The sequence below is a fragment of the Eurytemora carolleeae genome, unplaced genomic scaffold (assembly GCF_000591075.1).
Source record: "Eurytemora carolleeae unplaced genomic scaffold, Eaff_2.0 scaffold496, whole genome shotgun sequence".
NCBI classification, from domain to species: domain Eukaryota; kingdom Metazoa; phylum Arthropoda; class Copepoda; order Calanoida; family Temoridae; genus Eurytemora; species Eurytemora carolleeae.
In genome coordinates, this window is record NW_019396422.1 from 115,911 (window position 1) to 134,691 (window position 18,781).

General features: G+C 32.2%; 2 protein-coding genes across 2 annotated transcripts; both read right to left on the reverse strand.

Annotated features, from left to right (window-relative positions):
• Positions 1 to 1,297: 1,297 nt before the first annotated feature.
• Positions 1,298 to 11,971, reverse strand: LOC111702996 (transcription factor collier). Its single transcript, XM_023474833.1, has 14 exons — positions 11,915 to 11,971; positions 11,193 to 11,272; positions 9,611 to 9,679; positions 7,696 to 7,801; positions 7,067 to 7,163; positions 6,779 to 6,844; positions 6,212 to 6,327; positions 5,893 to 5,966; positions 5,240 to 5,325; positions 4,659 to 4,724; positions 2,959 to 3,169; positions 2,744 to 2,850; positions 1,923 to 2,186; positions 1,298 to 1,384 (listed from the first exon to the last, which is right to left on the reverse strand). The coding sequence occupies exons 2-13, from the start codon at positions 11,228 to 11,230 to the stop codon at positions 1,924 to 1,926; spliced, it is 1,299 nt and encodes a 432-aa protein (XP_023330601.1). The 5' UTR covers positions 11,231 to 11,272; positions 11,915 to 11,971; the 3' UTR covers positions 1,298 to 1,384; position 1,923.
• A 312-nt stretch (positions 11,972 to 12,283) lies between these two features.
• LOC111702988 (transcription factor COE4) lies at positions 12,284 to 16,767 on the reverse strand. The gene is made up of 3 exons (XM_023474822.1): positions 16,165 to 16,767; positions 12,620 to 12,712; positions 12,284 to 12,365 (listed from the first exon to the last, which is right to left on the reverse strand). The coding sequence occupies exons 1-3, from the start codon at positions 16,284 to 16,286 to the stop codon at positions 12,284 to 12,286; spliced, it is 297 nt and encodes a 98-aa protein (XP_023330590.1). The 5' UTR covers positions 16,287 to 16,767.
• Positions 16,768 to 18,781: the final 2,014 nt, after the last annotated feature.

Consider the following 18,781-nt stretch of genomic DNA (forward strand, 5'->3'; position numbering starts at 1 on the left):
TTTGTAATAGGCTTTGCAAAGAGCTATAAAATGTTGAAATCTAATTACTGGTAGTAGTCTGGTATATACGCATAGCTAGGACATAGCTTTTAAAATAGGTGTAAAGGTCGAAAAAAATTAAAGAGCCTCAGCTCTGACCAATATTATTTGAGTCATTTCCAACAAATACGAGGAGTCGGGTCCCTGCCCCCTCCAGTAGGAATAGGGTTAAGTTATTTCTGTAAAATTATTGTTATTTAGTTCAGAAAAAGCATTATAACATTTGTAATAATATTTAAAGACTTGTGCATTTGTCAAAGTTTTTCTCTCTATTTCTCAAAAAATAAAAATAGAAAATGAATATTGAAAATTTATTGAATGATGATAAACAAAATGGTATGGCACAAAATATATTTAATATTTTACTCCTCGACACCGTACACTGTACACTGTACATTGTACGTTGTATACTGTACATTTTACACCATTTGTACATTGTACACTGTACTGTAAACTATACATTGTACATTGTACTGTGCACCATACACTGTACACTGTACACTGTACAATGTACACTTCACACTGCATACTGTAAACTGTACATTGCACGATGTGCAGTGTACACTGTGCACTGTTCACTTTGCACTGTACACAGTACAAAGTATTTTAAAATTTGGCAAAGTTACGCCAAAAAATAAAAGTATCCAATTAAGGTTTACTGTATATATAGTTTTACAAAAATTGACTCAAGATGTATCACAGAGCAACACACGAAAAGGAAGCATAAAAACTTTTCAGAAAGTTTAAAACATAAATTAGAATAACACACTTTATTTATCTCTACTTTATTTATATTTCTAAGTGAAGAATATGATTGAGCAAACTTATGCATCTTTATTTTGATTTTGCGTTATGTCTTGTATCAAGAATATATCTACGTAATTCAAAGTGAACTTTCATTTAAAAGTGAAAATCGATGATGGCACTTTTTATTCGGAACGTCCGGTAAAATTCCGTTGACAAATTGCATTTCTAAAAACTAAGAATATAGATTTCACATGACAGAAAACTACTAGAAATAATAATGGATTGATATGTTTTACAAATAGATAAATGACAAAAATACATTGTTAATGTGATTAACAAAAAAAACTTTTTTAAAACACATAGAATATAAATTAAATATATCATGAGATTTTTAGATTGTATAATTGCTTTCTTCTGAGCGGAAAAATACATCATTTTTATTAGATAAGAAATACGCAAATTAAGTTGCGTAAAGGTTTTTCCTCCTGTTGAATATATCGTGAAAATTATTATTTCGCTGAGGCAGTTAAAGGAGTGTAAGGCTGGCCACAAAAGGGAGACATTGCAGCAAATGAGCTTGACATCAAAGACGACATTCCTGAAAAAGATTTTGTTTAAAAAGGTTCTTTCAGAATAGATTTGAACAATAATGTTTAAAGGGACTGTAGACGTTTAAAGTTTAAAGTGACCCTCCATTAGTATGTGACATATCAAATTCACAAGGTGACTGTTGAACTTCTATCTGAGTAACAACGAGGAAGATACAGCGATATTCAGAAAGAAATGAAATCTAAACAAAATGCTTTATACCTCTGGTAATTTTTAACGCGTAAATTAACAATCCACATTTTGGAAATATAGGACTTGGGATTATTTTTATACTTTTTAAAAGTTTACGTGTAAAATAAGGTTGACAACCGAATTCGGCAAATTATTCTGATTTGATCAAAGACGACCTTTCTTTCAATTGTCAGCAACTTCCGCCTCTTTTCCTGACTGTTTTTGAAGCATAAATAAGACTAAGGCTTAAAGCGGTACCGTCGTGATACAGACTTGATATATGATAATATACGTCAACAGGACCTTTAAATCAAGTGCAGTTGAATTGAAAGAAAAACAACGAAGCTAAAACAAACCTTAATGAGCAGCAAGCTGCCACGGGGAAAGATGTTGCATTCCCATGTAATGCATCGGGGGTGGAAACTGTCTACCATCAGCCATAAAATTTTTAGTATCAATGATTGATTGATTTTTGTTGAGCTCAGTTTGCCGCGGGTCAATCATATGATTACGTAAACCGGTTTCTGCCCCACGTGCATCAGTCATGTGTGTCCGTAGCGACATCTGCATATGCGCCAAAATTGAGGCTTGGTCTTTCTCAGTCGGGGAGGGAGATGAAGCTAAAAATAATGAAATAATGTAAATAAGTTTTAAAAAGCAAAATAAAATAGAATCATGCTAAACAAAATATGCACCTAATTTTTATCTGAATGAATTAATTGAAACTAATTCAAAATATTTACATGATGATGCTAAGTGTTTACTGGAAATTTAAAGAATTGAACACAAATTCTAATTTTCAAATCTCTATATCTATGCAATTAGTTGGTGGAAACTTTACATTTTTCAAATTATTAGTATTTCATCTAGCAGAAATCAGAGTTTGACAAATGAAGAGTTTTCAAAGATATTGGATATTAGAAAATTATAAGTTGTGGCAAGTGTACAGTTCCAAACAAAAATTCCAAAGATCAAAAGCAAAAAGGTGTATAAAAGGTGTCCATACGTGCATAAACAACTACTTTTATATCCAAAGTGGCTTTTTTGCTTATTATATCACAAAAAGTACACTTTCAGCATTTTGAACTTGATCTATTTATTATGTACGTTGTTGTGCAACAGGGCTGTATCAGTGTATGTATAATCTACATACATATATCTAAAGCTTTGGACTTACTTGACGAAGTATTAAAAAGAGCCGGAGATCCCGGCATACCGGCTCCCGTCATCCCTGATAAATATCCGGAGCTAGAAACTGGGGTTACAGCCGGCTCGGTATATGTCCTAAAAATTACTTTCTCAAGATCGGAAAAAATGTGGTTATTTTAAATTGTGGATTCAATAAAAGAAAAAGAAGTATTTTTTATAAATTTAATGCTTGAAAAAAAGTACCTTGGAGATGAATTTTGTCTGTTATAGTCTTCTACTCCGTCATAAGGCGTATCATGCTGTATAGCAGCAAGCTGACTATAATTATATCCTTCTGTGCGACCACCTAGATCTCCTCGACCTCCTAGACCACCTCGTGGCATAGCATACAGAGCTTCAGCTAGATCTGCTGCTCGCTTTAGAACAACCTCCTTCGGTAATCTTTCTGGGTCTCCTAGTAGTAATTCATTTTTAATCATTTTATCCTCTATAGCTAGAAGCGGAAGTTTTTCAGACACTTGAAAAAAGTGGACTTTTAATGTTTTGTAAAATCACTTAAAAATGAGCCCTTGTAAATAGATTTTTGCCCTTTAGTGAGCCGATATATTTTTGACTGTTAACCCTGTATTACGCAAATAAATTATGAAGTACAGTAGGTGGTAACAGAGAAATGGACCAATTATACATGACGTCACAAGTGTCAAATATAACAAGGAAGACAACATTCTCTCCCATTGATTGACGTGTTTTCCAAGATTAAATAAAAAAGTGTAAAAACAGAAAATAAAGAACACAAAATTGCACTTATTTACTGTAAGATAAGCACTTTATTATCACTACTATAAATAATTTGTGACGTAAGAATAAAACTGTACTTAGAGTGTATACAAATTCTACGCTGCCAGCTATTGTGCTTAATAATCTATTTGGTAGTACGTATCTTAAATTAAGTTTAATTTTACAAAATTCGTTTGTTAACTTTTCCACACTAATTTTGATGTAATAACTTTATCTCCAACCCCCCTGAGATGTAAGTTCCTATAATATCATTATGAATTGTATATTTCATATTTCCCCCTCCCCTTGAACAAATTAATAATTTAAACAAAATTGAGAGGGAATCTCTTCTGCTAGCGTTTTTACTTTTTAGGAGCATCATGTGATTTTTTATTGAATTTCACATTTTGAATTCAAAATTTCTAGATCCATCGTTTTATGTGAGTAAAATCAAAGTAGACGGGAGTAAAAGTTAAATAATAAACTCTAAGTTGGTTTAGAAGCTAACCAATATGAGAGAAATTGGTTAGAAATTAGAATCAAGTGGGGACTGCAGTGGATATCCAAAAAAGAGAGGATTAAGTATTTATGGTATTTATGGTATCCAATTCTAAGGGAAATCGGTATTAATGGTATCCAATTCTAAAGGCAATCAGTATTAATGGTATCCAATTCTAAAGGCAATCAGTATTTATGGTATCCAATTCTAAAGGCAATTAGTATTAATGGTATCCAATTCTAAAGGCAATCAGTATTAATGGTATCCAATTCTAAAGGCAATCAGTATTTATGATATCCAATTCTAAAGGCAATCAGTATTAATGGTATCCAATTCTAAAGGCAATCAGTATTTATGGTATCCAATTCTAAAGGCAATCAGTATTAATGGTATCAAATTCTAAAGGCAATCAGTATTTATGGTATCCAATTCTAAAGGCAATCAGTATTTATGGTATCCAATTCTAAAGGCAATCGGTATTTATGGTATCCAATTCTAAAGGCAATCGGTATTTATGGTATCCAATTCTAAAGGCAATCGGCATTAATGGTATCCAATTCTAAAGGCAATCGGCATTAATGGTATCCAATTCTAAAAGCAATAAGTATTTATGGTATCCAATTCTAAAGGCAGTCGGTATTTATGGGATCAAGAAAAGACAGATTACCTGGATGCCTTGGAACCAGTTTACTCAGCCTGCTAAACCCGTAGTCAATTGAAGGCTCGTTCAAAGCTGAAAATATCAGATTATCTATTTGCCGTGACATTAAAATATTAAATATAGTGCAAATCAAATATGCTCTTTAGTGTAATTGAAGTTTGAATTTAATTAACACAATTGGTTCAATATGTCTACAAATGTAACTCTTTATATGAAACTTTAGTTGCAAATAAAAATATTCTTTTAATTGCTTGTAAAACTGATGCATTTTTAAAATTTAACTACAGTGAAACCCTTAAAAAAGAATACATCGGAAGAATTTATCAACTGTCGTCCTGACAATTTTTCAATGAGTTTTATACTATATTACGGACAATTTCAGTATTTGCGAAAATAAGCAAATAGCCATGAATGTGCTGGAACAGTTTTAAAGAGTTCCATATAATCATTTAATTAAAAAACTAAATATCTGCAACATTCCATATCAGAAAGTGAAGAATACGACATTTGCTGAATTCTTTCGATGTATTCGTTATTAAGGGTTTCACTGTATAAAAAATAAATTGTACAAGAAGAAGAATACTTACAAACATAAATAAATCTGCCGGGAGCCCCCTTACTGAACTGCCGAGATTTATAGGCCAATGTTACTTCAACAATACCAGGAATATGTCTAAATATATTGGAGAATTTAAACTTGTATTTTAAGAAAGACGACATTAAAGCATTCTTATATGTTTTCGTGTTGTTAAAAAGCTTCTGTTCTGTGTTTCCAGCTCAATGGACTAGCAAAAACCCAAATGTATCTGAGATTTAAAGAAAAATTTGTTCTTATTAATATGAATTAGCAATGTATATTTTATATATTTTAGAAATCTAACTTTTATTTTAAAATATTCCAGTAAACCAATTAAACTGTAGAGTAGAAAGACGAAATTTAAGCAATCTTGCATGTTTTTATGTTGCTAAAAAGCAACTGATGTGTTTTTTTTCATTGGACTATTAAAACTGATAATTTGTGCCAAGCAGGCATCATTCTATTACAGAATTTTGTGAGTTTTACTGTTTGGACTTTTCTCGAAACTTTTTCAACCCATATTGTCCATATTATACAAAATAATATGTGAGATGTTAAAGAAAATTCAAAAAGTTGTTTTTCCTAAAGAAAACACCTTTTTTTTACAAATTTGGTTGATAAAATTAACTAAATATAAGGGAGGAATAATAGATTTGGAAATACCTTGGCGGGGTTTGAACCCTAATTGCATGAGAGGTAATGAGCTCACTCCAAACAGGGATTGTCCCAAAAATAACCTAAAATTTGAAATTTAATATTTTTTTCTTTTTTTCTACTGTTGTTATCAATAGTATCATTATTACAATTATTGCCATCATTATTATTATTAATATAATAATTATTAATATTACTCATTCTATAATCATTTTTATTATTCATACTATAATAACTATTATTATTCATACTATTATTATTATTATTATTATTCATATTATTATTATTATTATTCATACATATAATTATTATTATTATTCATTTCTACCTGAAGTCCATCAAAGAAGTTTTCCCCAATGATAATAACAGTTTGACCTCCAGCTGTCCATCCCTCGCTAGGGGAAACTGCTTTGATTTGAGGAACTAGTGTGTGAGGGTAGATTCCTAGATAAACAACGGTTTAAAGGGACTTTACACCATATTCTAATTGACTCTTTGTATAAAGGTTTGCAAAAGGTTCCCTTTAAATCTTTTCTAATCAGTACTTCATAAGATTTTAAAAATTGATTTTTAACTACTTTTAAAACTTGAAAAATCAGGCCTTTTGAATAGAATGTTGTTGAGCCGCTTAGAACACTAGGTTAGCGTACATTTATAATAATAATATTATAATTTGTATTAAAGTCTACCCCCTCCGTTTCAATATAAGATGTATTTTTCAATAAAATTAGTTCTGAAGTAATACTTGTAAATATGGATTAAAACTGCTAAATGCTAATATTATGTATTGAAACGATTGGTTTGATTGAAAGTGTTAAGTCATACATATAATTCAAAATTAGTCGTGCTATTTTTTTGTAAAAAAAAAAATATTTGAATGAAAAAAATTTGAGACCGTTTAAATGAGCGGCGGTAGTGATGGAGTCAGAAGATCCCACTACCCCAGAACCCAGACTGTATCCTAAACCAAGAAAATAATTCAAATTTGATTTTTTTTTTCTTATCCAACCCCCCCCCCCCGCTTCTTCCTGACAAAGTTTTATACATTTATCTTAATATTTAACAAATGATGATGATGTGATGAAACTAAGAGGAAACGGAAAGAATAAAATAAAATAAACATGTCACTAATCCCCCCCCCCCCCTTTCAAACCCACATTTAAACAGTTTTTCTTCTTCTTACCGTCGGAACCGTCCAGACGCCTGATTTTCCGTCCATGTTTACTGTTATTGTGAACAAACATGTTCTCAGAGATGCAGAGCAGGGAGGTCGTGTCAACCTACAATTAAATTTTAAACATTTTAAAATTAGTTCAGAAAAAATACTTTAAAAGAACTGATTTCTCGTTGATTTAATGATGAAAGAGTAAGTTGCCTCTTTATTTAAGAAAACGAATATTATTTAACAAACAAATAATTTTTGCATATTCTTCATGTGCATAATATCTCTTAAAATGTATTAAAATTGCAAGGAACTTTAATGACTTGTCAAGAGCAATATAAAAAAATCAAAGCAGAAAATTCTGGTGTTTCTAATTCTTTATTATATATTGCTGCATTATATTTGGTGGAATCAAATGAAATATAGGACAATCTGGATCTGCTTTATGAAATGTTGTACACAGTATAAGATTGCAATTTAGCTTTGGATCCCAGCTTTGCCTAGAAACCAAGTTTCTCTCTAACACTCAACTTTTCTTTGGTTCCACCATGTTCCCCAATCAAAATTTGAGGAAAATTGGTCAAGAGGTTCATTAGTTATGATTGGAATTTTTAACCAAACAGAGATTACCACTTTATATATATATATACCTGAAGTGCTGAAGACACTGCGACCTGGAATCTGCGCATATCTCGTGGATTTCCAGCATTTTTCAAACAGTTCTGATTACACTTCAAGAAGAACTTTAATTGGAACCTGAAAATTATAAAATTGTTAATTTTTTGTAAGAATTATTGTAGTATTTCGAAAAGGAATTTTGTATAAGAACATTTAAACTAAATGTTTATCCTAGGAGATCTAAAATGTAAACGGTTTTTTGGTTTGTTTTGTAAGTATCTTCTCTCATAGCTAAAATTTGGTATGGTTTTAGCAAATGTTAAGAATACTTTAGAAAACTTTAAAATGTGTAAAACTTCTCAAATACTTTTAAAATCCCGAAAACCTTGAGAATTTAAAAACAAACCATATAATTGCCTATATGTAGAAACTGTCTAATATTGTTTAATGAGGTATGATGGGGAGATTGGCAGGAGGATGAGGGGAGGGCGGAGAGTAAATAAATGCCAGTAATAATAAGATTAGTTGAGAAGGGAAAATCTAGTTTTTGGTTTCTACCATGCACATATTTTGGATAACTTAACAATTGGTAGATTCAGCCTGCTTATACAAATTCTCATCAATTTTAAGACAGGGTCGACTTTGAAGTGTCACAAAGCCTTTGGATTTGATTTTAACGCTCTAGCTCACTTATTATGCTTTTCTGTTGCCCTTTATATGTACATTTTAGCAATGAAAAGCAATTATTGTTAGCTTTGGCTTATAACAAGTAATTGGCAAACCATCGATTTTTGGTAAAGAGCTTGGGACCTTTAAAGCACAGTGTGGTGTATACAAGAAAGTTAGGTTTAGAAGAACAATATGTATATCTAGAAAATATTATAATAGCTAAAAAGTTTTTAAAAAGCATGTTTCAAGGATAAGAGATGGTTAACCGGTTAGAAGTGGATTAAGGACAAGGACGGAAGCAGATGAAAATATGTACATCTGATTAAAAATAAAGGACCAAAATAATTTATAACAAAATAAAAATTAAGAATCTTCAAACTATGAAATGTGGAAAAAAACAATTTGAACCCGGAAGTTTAAAATTATATTTTCATATATTTTCATATTCATATATTTCCCCAGCCTTTCATTATTTTCCCGGTCTCACATCTGCCAACCATACAGGGGTAAATATACATTACAAAATATGTTTATTTAATCATAATCTGGACAGAAATATTTTTTTGTCTTAAAAGTTTTATGGTCAAATTTTTTTCTTCAGTTTTTATACCAATTTTCTGAGCATAGGCGTGATAATGCTTGTTACATAACAATATGAAAATTCATTAGCGAGTCAATTCGTATAATTTCGACATAATACCAAAATATATTCCTCCTGGAATATATTTTTAGAAAAATAAGTGTACGCTAACGACAATGAAACGCCAGAAAAGGGAAATAATGATCGTATTTGACTTCTTTAAAAAAATATATGTTGCCGCCACGAAGCCCAAGATTTTGCCGCCAAATTTGGAAAATAAGGCACTGATGAGAGAGAGAGGGGATGTTCAATGTGAGGAGGCAGGAGGGGGGGGGGATAGGGACGTCGAAAGTTATTTATGTTTCTTTTTTAACTGAGCTTCTAACAGTTTGGTCGGATGGGGTAAAACTTTGAAGTTTCCAAAGTTTTTAAATTCCAAAATGTTTAGACATGTAAACAAATTTTTTTGCGTTTTAACATCTAAAAACTTTGAAACAGAATGTTGCTTAAATTCAAAACTTTATAAAAACAAATTTTTTAAACGTACAGATTTTCTAAAATAACTTATGATGGCTTAAATAATCAAAACCACGATCGATTCGGAACCCATCATATTTAAAAAAACAATAAGAAAAAAGTGTTCAAATGAAACTGAATTTTCGAAACTAGGTTTCATGAATTTGTTATAAGTTTCCTACCTGTCACAAACCACAGGATCAGACGGGGTTTCGTTTCGGTTACCGCAACTTTTCTTCTCACAGCACCGACTAAAAAACATAATTTTATTAAAATAAAGTATTTTTTCTCCTCTAACCAAGGATGTTAAAAAATGTAAATTATAAAAACTCTTAAAACAATAAGTTTAAAAGTAGCAAATATTCTAAATAAAAAGGAAATTAAAGACGTAAATTTGATGTAGGATCAATATTAAAAATTGTCTTCTTTTATTACTAGAGAAAAATCGACAATTAACATTTTTCAAGATAATCAAAAACGAGATATCTTCATTATTGTTAAAGGGATTTTTAAGAACTGGAAGGTTACTTGAAATTAAATCTACACTCCCTTTAAGAATGTTTATTTAAGTCTAGGATATCATTCCAGGGTTATCTTGTAGAAAACATTAGAAAGATTACAAGATTTATTTATAAATACTTTTAAATAATTTGATGGATAAATTGTTCAAATTTTTCTTTGTTTTTCATCTGCTGTCCTCAAAATTTATGTTTTTTCATCTTCTTTTTTTAAGATTTACGTTTTTTATCTGCTTTCTTCAAAATTAACAATTTTCATCTGCTTTCTTCAAAATTTATGTTTTTCATCTGTTTTCTTTTAAATGAACGTTTTTCATCTGCTTTCTTTAAAATAAACGTTTTTCATCTGCTTTCTTTAAATTAAACGTTTTTCATCTGCTTTCTTTTAAATAAACGTTTTTCATCTGCTTTCTTTAAAATGAACGTTTTTCATCTGCTTTCTTTAAAATAAACGTTTTTCATCCGCTTTCTTCAAAATTAACAAAGCCGTCATTTGATTTATTTTAAATTCTAAGAAATTATGCCGATATCGATTACAAAGAAACTTTTTTTTCTAATTTTTTTTTTGTCAGAGTCCGAAATATCCAAGGTGTACACCATCACAGGTTGAAAAAATATACAAATTATAACATCATAGTTTGAAGTGAGTAGTCAGTACCTTTCGTGATATTTTTATTTGTTGATCTATATTCGTAATCCAAAAAATAATCTTCACAAAAAGGAGGTTTTCTTGACGTTCATTTGCAAATTTTTCGCATTTTGCGAGAAAAAAAAACACCTTAATTACACTTTTACAAGAGCATAATTCTAATAACTGTGCATGATGTGTACAATAAATGTGCACTATTGCAAGAATGAATGCTAAAGAATCTATCTAAATCCTTCCCATTGAGGCTCAATCCTCCGGCTCCAGAGGCCGGCCAGAGGCCGGAAATATTTTTAAATGGCGGCAACACAGAGTTCAGAAAACTTTGCGTCCATTTCTTTAAAAAAAACAAGAAATATGAATGCCCCATTAGAGTAAAGTAAATTCACCATTTTTACTTAAACCTTCCAAGATCTTTCAAAAGAGCGAATTGTTAAGAAAGAAAAAATTTATATTTTCACTCGATCAAAATTAACAAATGAAAGTAAATATATTTTTGTTTACGAAAAAATTGTACTGCCGTTTCTTGAACCAATGAAAAGAAGACGGAGCTCTGATTATTTTATTTAAATTCTTATTTTTATATTTCAGTTGATCTACCTGCAAATAACCTCATGGGTTAAAAGTACTCTTTGCATTTCCGGGTTCTTTATATGGTTGCTTCCTTCATACTCCACAACCTAGATAGATAGATATTTTATTTGTCTAAAGTTTAAATTGATTGATAAAAGAACATTTATCTCTGAAAGATAAAGCTAACTTTTTAGCCCAACACACTGCAGGCTGCCTGGTTAGTTTTTAGCCCAACACACTGCAGGCTGCCTGGTTAGTTTTTAGCCCAACACACTGCAGGCTAAGGAGGGGGGGGGAAGGGTTAAAGAGTCGGTAGGGGGGAGGGGGTTTACAGCTCCTCAAGAGAATGTATCTGTTTATCATAACTTGCAGACAGATGTAGCACGTGGCAGATTCTGGTACTGTTACTTGACATGACAGACGGGATATTGGGTTCAAAATAGTTTAAACCACCTCCCTTTTAATCATAGACTAACAATATTGTTTAACCATATCTCTGAATACACCGTTTGTTTACAATTTGTTGTAATTTTTTTAATTTAGACCTTTGGGGTTTATCTTTGTAATAAAATGTTGTCTAAACACGTCAGATTCCAATTAGGGTTTCTAATCAGAATTCCGTTGCGTGGAATTGCACTGAATTGTGCAAAATTCCGCGGAATAGCCCGGAATTTCGCGCAATCGCGCGGAATTCGAATAAAATTAGATATTTCTTTGGTCTTATTTTATTGGAAACAGTTAAATTTTACCTGTTTTGTCGCAGAATCAATTAATCGAACATAGATATCTTGCTCCTGTCTTACACCTGATTATTATTATTATTATTATTATTATTATTATTATTATTATTATCATAGGGGGGGGACATACTCTACTTTTTCTAAATTCTAACTTTGAAATCTTTAAAGGGACTGTACACGTAATTTCAAGAGACCTTCTGATAAAAAATGTGGAAGATACTGTTGTTTTTTTTTAATCGAAAATTGTTAATTCTGTGAATTTCGCAAAGAAATTAAAACCATGGATATTTTCAGACAAAGCTTTTATGGGTACAATTGTATATCAGGACATTGCCCTCTTTGCCTAAAGTGTCACTTAAAATTACGCGTACAGTCCCTTTAATAATATTTTGTTTTTACCTCGCCTTCGTCACAGAAAGCAATAAAACTTGTTCGTTCAATCTCCACTTGTTGACCAGCCCTGGACAGTTTTAAATATATTCATTACATTTCATCAGTTGCTTAAATATATCCAAAAATTGCGCCAAATTATGTAGATAATGATAAAACTATCACTAGCTCTTGTTGTGTGCAATGCGCAAAATTGCGCAAAAATTGTGCTGCTAAATTATACGCTACACGTAAAATTGATGTAATTTACGGAAACATCGCTATTTTGTGAAAATCTTTTGAAAAAATACAATTTTTTAATAGTTAAAAATACTAATATCTAACCTGTCGTAAAATTGAATCATAAAATGGAAGAAATTCGATTTTCGGAGATTTGAAGGAGGTTGCTTCGTAAACTCTGCTCTTACTAGGCCACACCTAGATACAGATACAGATACAGATACAGATACAGATACAGATACAAATACAGATACAGATACAGATGCGGATGCAGATACAGATACAGATACAGATACAGATACAGATACAGATACAGATACAGATACAGATACAGATACAGATACAGATACAGATACAGATACAGATACAGATACAGATACAGATACAGATACAGATACAGATACAGATACAGATACAGATACAGATACAGATACAGATACAGATACAGATACAGATACAGATAAGGATACGGATACAGATACAGATACAGATACAGATACAGATACAGATACAGATACAGATACAGATAAAGATACAGATACAGATACAGTTACAGTTACAGATACGGATAAATAGACTATTATCTGCCTATGCTTCCTTTCCCGTGGCCGCAACCCACCTAGTAAATGACTGTTTGAGAAAGACAAATTTTTGGGGAATTTTCTTAATTATCTTAAGTTTGGAATTCTGTAAAATTTACGATGATTATTTAGCGCTAGATTTCAGTGAAGTTCACACGGTGTATAAATTATGTATAGAAGCATTAGATACCTTTAATTATATTGGGAGGGATATATATACTTCCTAATACAAATATAGGAATAGATTAACATCAGAACTCAAATAATATATTGTTCAGGGAATTCTGAGTATTGTTAATCTTGATCTCAATATCCAATGTGGACATTTATAAATTCTAAGAAAAATGCTTTATTTCTCAATTAAAGTTATGACCACCACGGGATATCGGAGAGGAGTTAAAATGAATCCGTAAATCTGCATAAGATGGAGATCAATAATGCTTCATCCCAAGATTCACAGAAGTTCTGACATCAGATTGTTCAGAAATTCCAGTTTTTTTCTTGATAATCTCACCGAAACGGATCTTTATGTCGCAGATAAGGAAGTCTAGTTGTCGAAAGGTCGACAAACATTTGTTGTTGTCGCATGTGAAGTGTATAGAGTTGGCTGGCTGTTGGATTAATACTGGATCCATGGTAGTAGCTTAGTGCACCCTTGGAGCTAGAACATTTCTCCCTGGGGGACCTAGCCATGCCCTAGGGCATACTTTAATTGTCTCAAGGGCCCTACATGTTACAAACTCAACCCTGAAGATCGGAGCAAAAATAAAACGATGTAATCTTAAGATTTTCGTGTCTTGTCTTTTCCTCGTCTCTATACTGGAGAATTGGATGTGTTTTTATATAGTAAACTTGGTCCCAGGAGGGTGGTAGAGACATATAGAATAAGGATACAGACATATATAGTAGGCTGATACAGACATATAGAATAAGGATACAGACATATATAGTAGGCTGATACAGACATATAGAATAAGGATACAGACATATATAGTAGGCTGATACAGACATATAGTAGGCTGATACAGACATATAGTTGGCTGATACAGACATATAGTGGGCTGATACAGGCATATAGTAGGCTGATACAGACATATATTAGGCTGATACAGACATATATTAGGCTGATACAGACATATATTAGGCTGATACAGGCATATAGTAGGTTGATACAGGCATATAGAATACGAATACAAATATATATACCTATTATATGTTAAAGAAGAAAGGTATGGACGATTATGAAGTAAAGGAAAACTACTTAAACAAAAAAAATAAGTTAGAAAGAAAGAATCAATTTCAAGATATTTTCTCTTGTACACAAATATATTCTATTTGAAGAGTGAATTTTAAATATATTCGATTAAATGAATAATTCTTTAACCCCGTAGTCTCCCCTTTAAACAAACACATTACTACTATACAAGAAATCCAAATCAATATTGGAACTATACACAGGTTAAAAGAACTTGATATAAAACCGTAATTACAGAGCTTATAAACAATTATAAACCTATAGATAGGTGAATAGATAGGTAGACATTAGAATGAAATAAAATAAGATTTAAATTTGCTTGAGGCTTATTTTAGATTAAAAGTGGAGATACCATGTCCAAACCTAAGATCAAAATTAGTTTTTTATTTTGTTTTGATTAAAAATATGTATTTTTTACCCGTTCTTAGAAAACTTATGTGCCCAGCTAGCTATCATCCCGTATCCTAGTCTTAGCTTTATATATATATAAACTTATATATACTTATATTGGATTGGGGGAAAGTATTCCCAAGGGTTAGGGGTGGAGGAATTGAGTAAGTACTGTGGGGGAAAAGGAAGCTAGAAAACCAGTTTTCTTTATAAACAAAGAACACAGCAAGATATTCTTGTGAGAAGAAAGTAGAAATATTAAAACATTGAACAATGAAGGTTGAAGTATGAAGGATGAAGAATGAAGGATGAAGGATGAAGGATGAAGGATGAAGGATAAAGGATGAAGGATGAAGGATGAAGGATGAAGGATGAAGGATGAAGGATGAAGGATGAAGGATGAAGGATGAAGGATGAAGGATGAAGGATGAAGGAATGTAAAATAGATATTGGAAAAGTGAGTAAAGGAAATTGCAGATTAGAATAAAAAGCGGAATAGGAAGAGTTGGGACACGAGGAATTTTACAAGTCAGGAGACTTTAATGTCGACTAAAATCTCTTTAGTAAACATGATCTGAAGCACGTCAAACTAAAGTAAAATGATCTGAAGCACGTCAAACTTAAGTAAAATGATCTGAAGCACGTCAAACTAAAGTAAAATGATCTGAAAGGTTAAACTTTGGTTTCTTTGAATTAGTTCATAACTGGTGTTTTTTTATTTCAGATATGCAACTGAATAGATTTAGATGGACGTTAATTTAAGTCAGAGGAGCTCCGAGGTTCACAAAGTCGTGCAAGTAATGTTCTTGTATAGATTGAAGTTGATGATGGATAATGGAATGAAATGGATGAATTATAAATTAATGAACTTAATTTCTCAAGTTTTCGTATCTTAACTCAAGTCTCCGTTGACTTTATAAACTTTCATTTGTCATTCCTAATTTCAGTTTGAGATGGGGAGATATTAAGGAAAAGAGAGGTTGGGAGGGGGAGGGGGAGGATCAAATAAAATGACAAAAGAATGGAGGATTAGCGAATGAAAAAAAGCGAACTTTATATAAAAACTAACACATTTTTCTTTAATAAAATGAAGGTTTTGACTTCTGACCGAATATATTGTGTTCTAAAGCTAGGTGATCCCTATTTATACCGACGCTTATCAGATTCACATCGATACCCTGCATGGAAAGCTTTGTCTGAAGAATGAATGAGCTATACATGACTTCTCTTGCAGATTTCTTGCTACAGATACAATGAAGGATTTTGTTGAAAACTGTTTAAGGTAGAAAAACGACGGTATCTTCCACATTATTGATCACGTACAGGCCATAATATTAGCCTTGTGAATCTGGTAGGACCCTCTTTAAATTATTGATCATTAGAAATTAACGATAGCAATTTTAAATTATTAAAAATCTACTTACCCTGGTTGATCCTGCATCTGAGGTATGGCCTGCTGTTGCTGCATCCAGGTTCTAGGGTCCAAGGACTCTGCTTTGAGAGACAGTGTGCCCCCGCCCCCGTGCATTGCCCCAAACATTGTCATATCAACACTATACACTGTCCACCACTACTCAACCTAAAGGAGGAGGAAGAGAGAGAGAGAGAGAGAGAGAAGGTACGTGGATTATGTAATTCACTTTGAAGTCTGTTTGATTGTTGGTTTGTTTACAAAGTTTGCGTCTAAGCCTGGGTTGGGTTTGGTTGGTTGCTCCGGGTCCCTTGAGAGCTGTGTTCTCTCTAGAGGTTTACTCCGCTATGCCCTGAGACTCAAAGTTTCTTCTATCGCCAGACTGAACGGAATAATGAGTATAGTGTACTTGCTGTTGGCTGGTCCCAGGGGGGGCGGTCCCAGAGGATTCAAAGCGCTGCTCCCGCACACATCAACCAATAGGAGCCATGCACCTTTAGATCTGACCAATCAGAGGACAGGATTGATGATTTGGCCACCTGGGAACGATCAAGGGACGTTGAATAAACAGTGGGGAGATTAACAGCCTCCGTTGCAGCCTCCGATACAACACGAGGACAAACAATGGTTAAATTCTAAGAAAAATAAAAAAGAAGAAACTTTATATTTAAGAAAAAATAAAAACCTCGTTTTTTATAAACGCATTGCAAATTAGATCAGATCGTTAATCAAGGGATTTGAGAATGAAAGAAATCATAAAGGAACTGAGCCCTTGCCACAAACTCAAATTTGCTAAGTCTTATATCTTTGCAACCCAATGATGTACACCTTTAATATTTCAAACTTAGACTATTCGATCCAACAAAATTGATAGTTTCAAATATCTAAGGTCTACTACAATTGGTTGCAAAGATATAGAGATTAGAAAATCAAAGTTTGTGGCAACGATTTAAGAACCAAACGAGAAAAGATTATCAAAAAATAGAAGAAATTTAGTTTAATTGATTTCAGGATGAAATAGTTAAAGAACTTTATTTTTGTGGATTTGGTTGGATTAAAGAAAATCAACGTTTTATAGAAACTGTGTGAGCGTTATTTCAATTGCATTGCTATGTAAAAGGGTGTAAATGTACGTCTTCCTGTGAAAATGGAATCCTGCACTCGATAAAGGAGTAGTAGATTTTAATAGTTACATAGAAAACAAATTCTCCATTTAAATATTTTTAGAAATCACCCCCAGTACTGTAATGTACAGATTGACCTTTTGGAAGTGAAGTACATGGCCTGTACAATTAGCAAAGGATTAGCGTACATCATCACTCTATATACTATAACCTCGCTGAATCTATCCCTTTAAGAATTTGTATTTTCAAAACATGTCCATTAAAAATGTGTACTGTTGTTAATGTGTACTGTTGTTAATGTGTACTGTTGTTAATGTGTACTGTTGTTAATGTGTACTGTTGGTAAAGTTTACTGTTAATAATGTGTACTGTTGTTAATGTGTACTGTTGTTAATGTGTACTGTTGTAGTAGTCGCTCACAGGATTTTGAACATAATTTTGATTTTTTAAAACCATGTTCAACAAAAAATGGAATGGTTGTTTTAAAATGTGGTCTGTGCACTTTAAATGATGTCGGGCATGTTTATTAATTAAAACATACACACACGCCGATCATCATACACACAAACACCGACCTTACTGACGGACACACACCGACACGGGGCCGCCACTAGACATACAGACAGACAGACAGACAGGCCGCTCAGTGGTTTAGAAACCCATTCAACATTTAGAATAAAGACCGCTAATTTGTAAACATGGTTTAATGAGGAGGGAGGAGGTAGCCATGATAGGGGGGGAGGAGCCAAGAGATGGGTAACTACAACTGAAGGTAGAAGAAGGAGGGAGGAGCAATTCAAGAAAAAAAGGGGGGTTGGTTGCACCTGTTAAACGAAGGACCCCTAAGGTCTCATCAATTAATTTCATGAATTATCTAAATTCCAAGTATTTAAATTTTATTGGTGTCCATTGAAAACAAAACCGGTTACCATAAGGTGGAGTTTGGTGAACTAAAATGATTTTGGTTTCGAAACAAGCTATACGGGTTGAATGGAAAAATCTGGACCAATTTAATTTTCTATGAAAAAGAAATTATGTGGAATGTTTTAACTTTCTGAAATGAAATTTAAAAATGTAAAAATAAATCTGTTTCTGTATATATTATATAATTATTAAATAGTATGTACTTTCACAGACAGAAACGCATAAGTCAAGACGTTTATATTTTATAAACTTAGTATTCTTTTTTGTTTGAAAAAAATGTTTTGAAATAATTTCTTATAAGCGAAGATTAGTGACTCAGTGTTGGGTTTGCAAAAGAAAAAACGGTTAGAAACTCTCTTTGGAAAACTGAATTTCTGAAACTTTTAATTTTTAACATTCAAGTCAGGAATTTTATAAAATATTTAACTTTCACATTTTCTCGTCCGTTCAAATATTCGTTTTAATTATTCTTTTTCCTTCATAATCATTCACTTAATGCACTGCACATGTTCCTGATATAATTCTTTAGGAAAATATTTTATTTTGTTATAAATTTTCTCTCAAGACCTTACAACCCCCCCC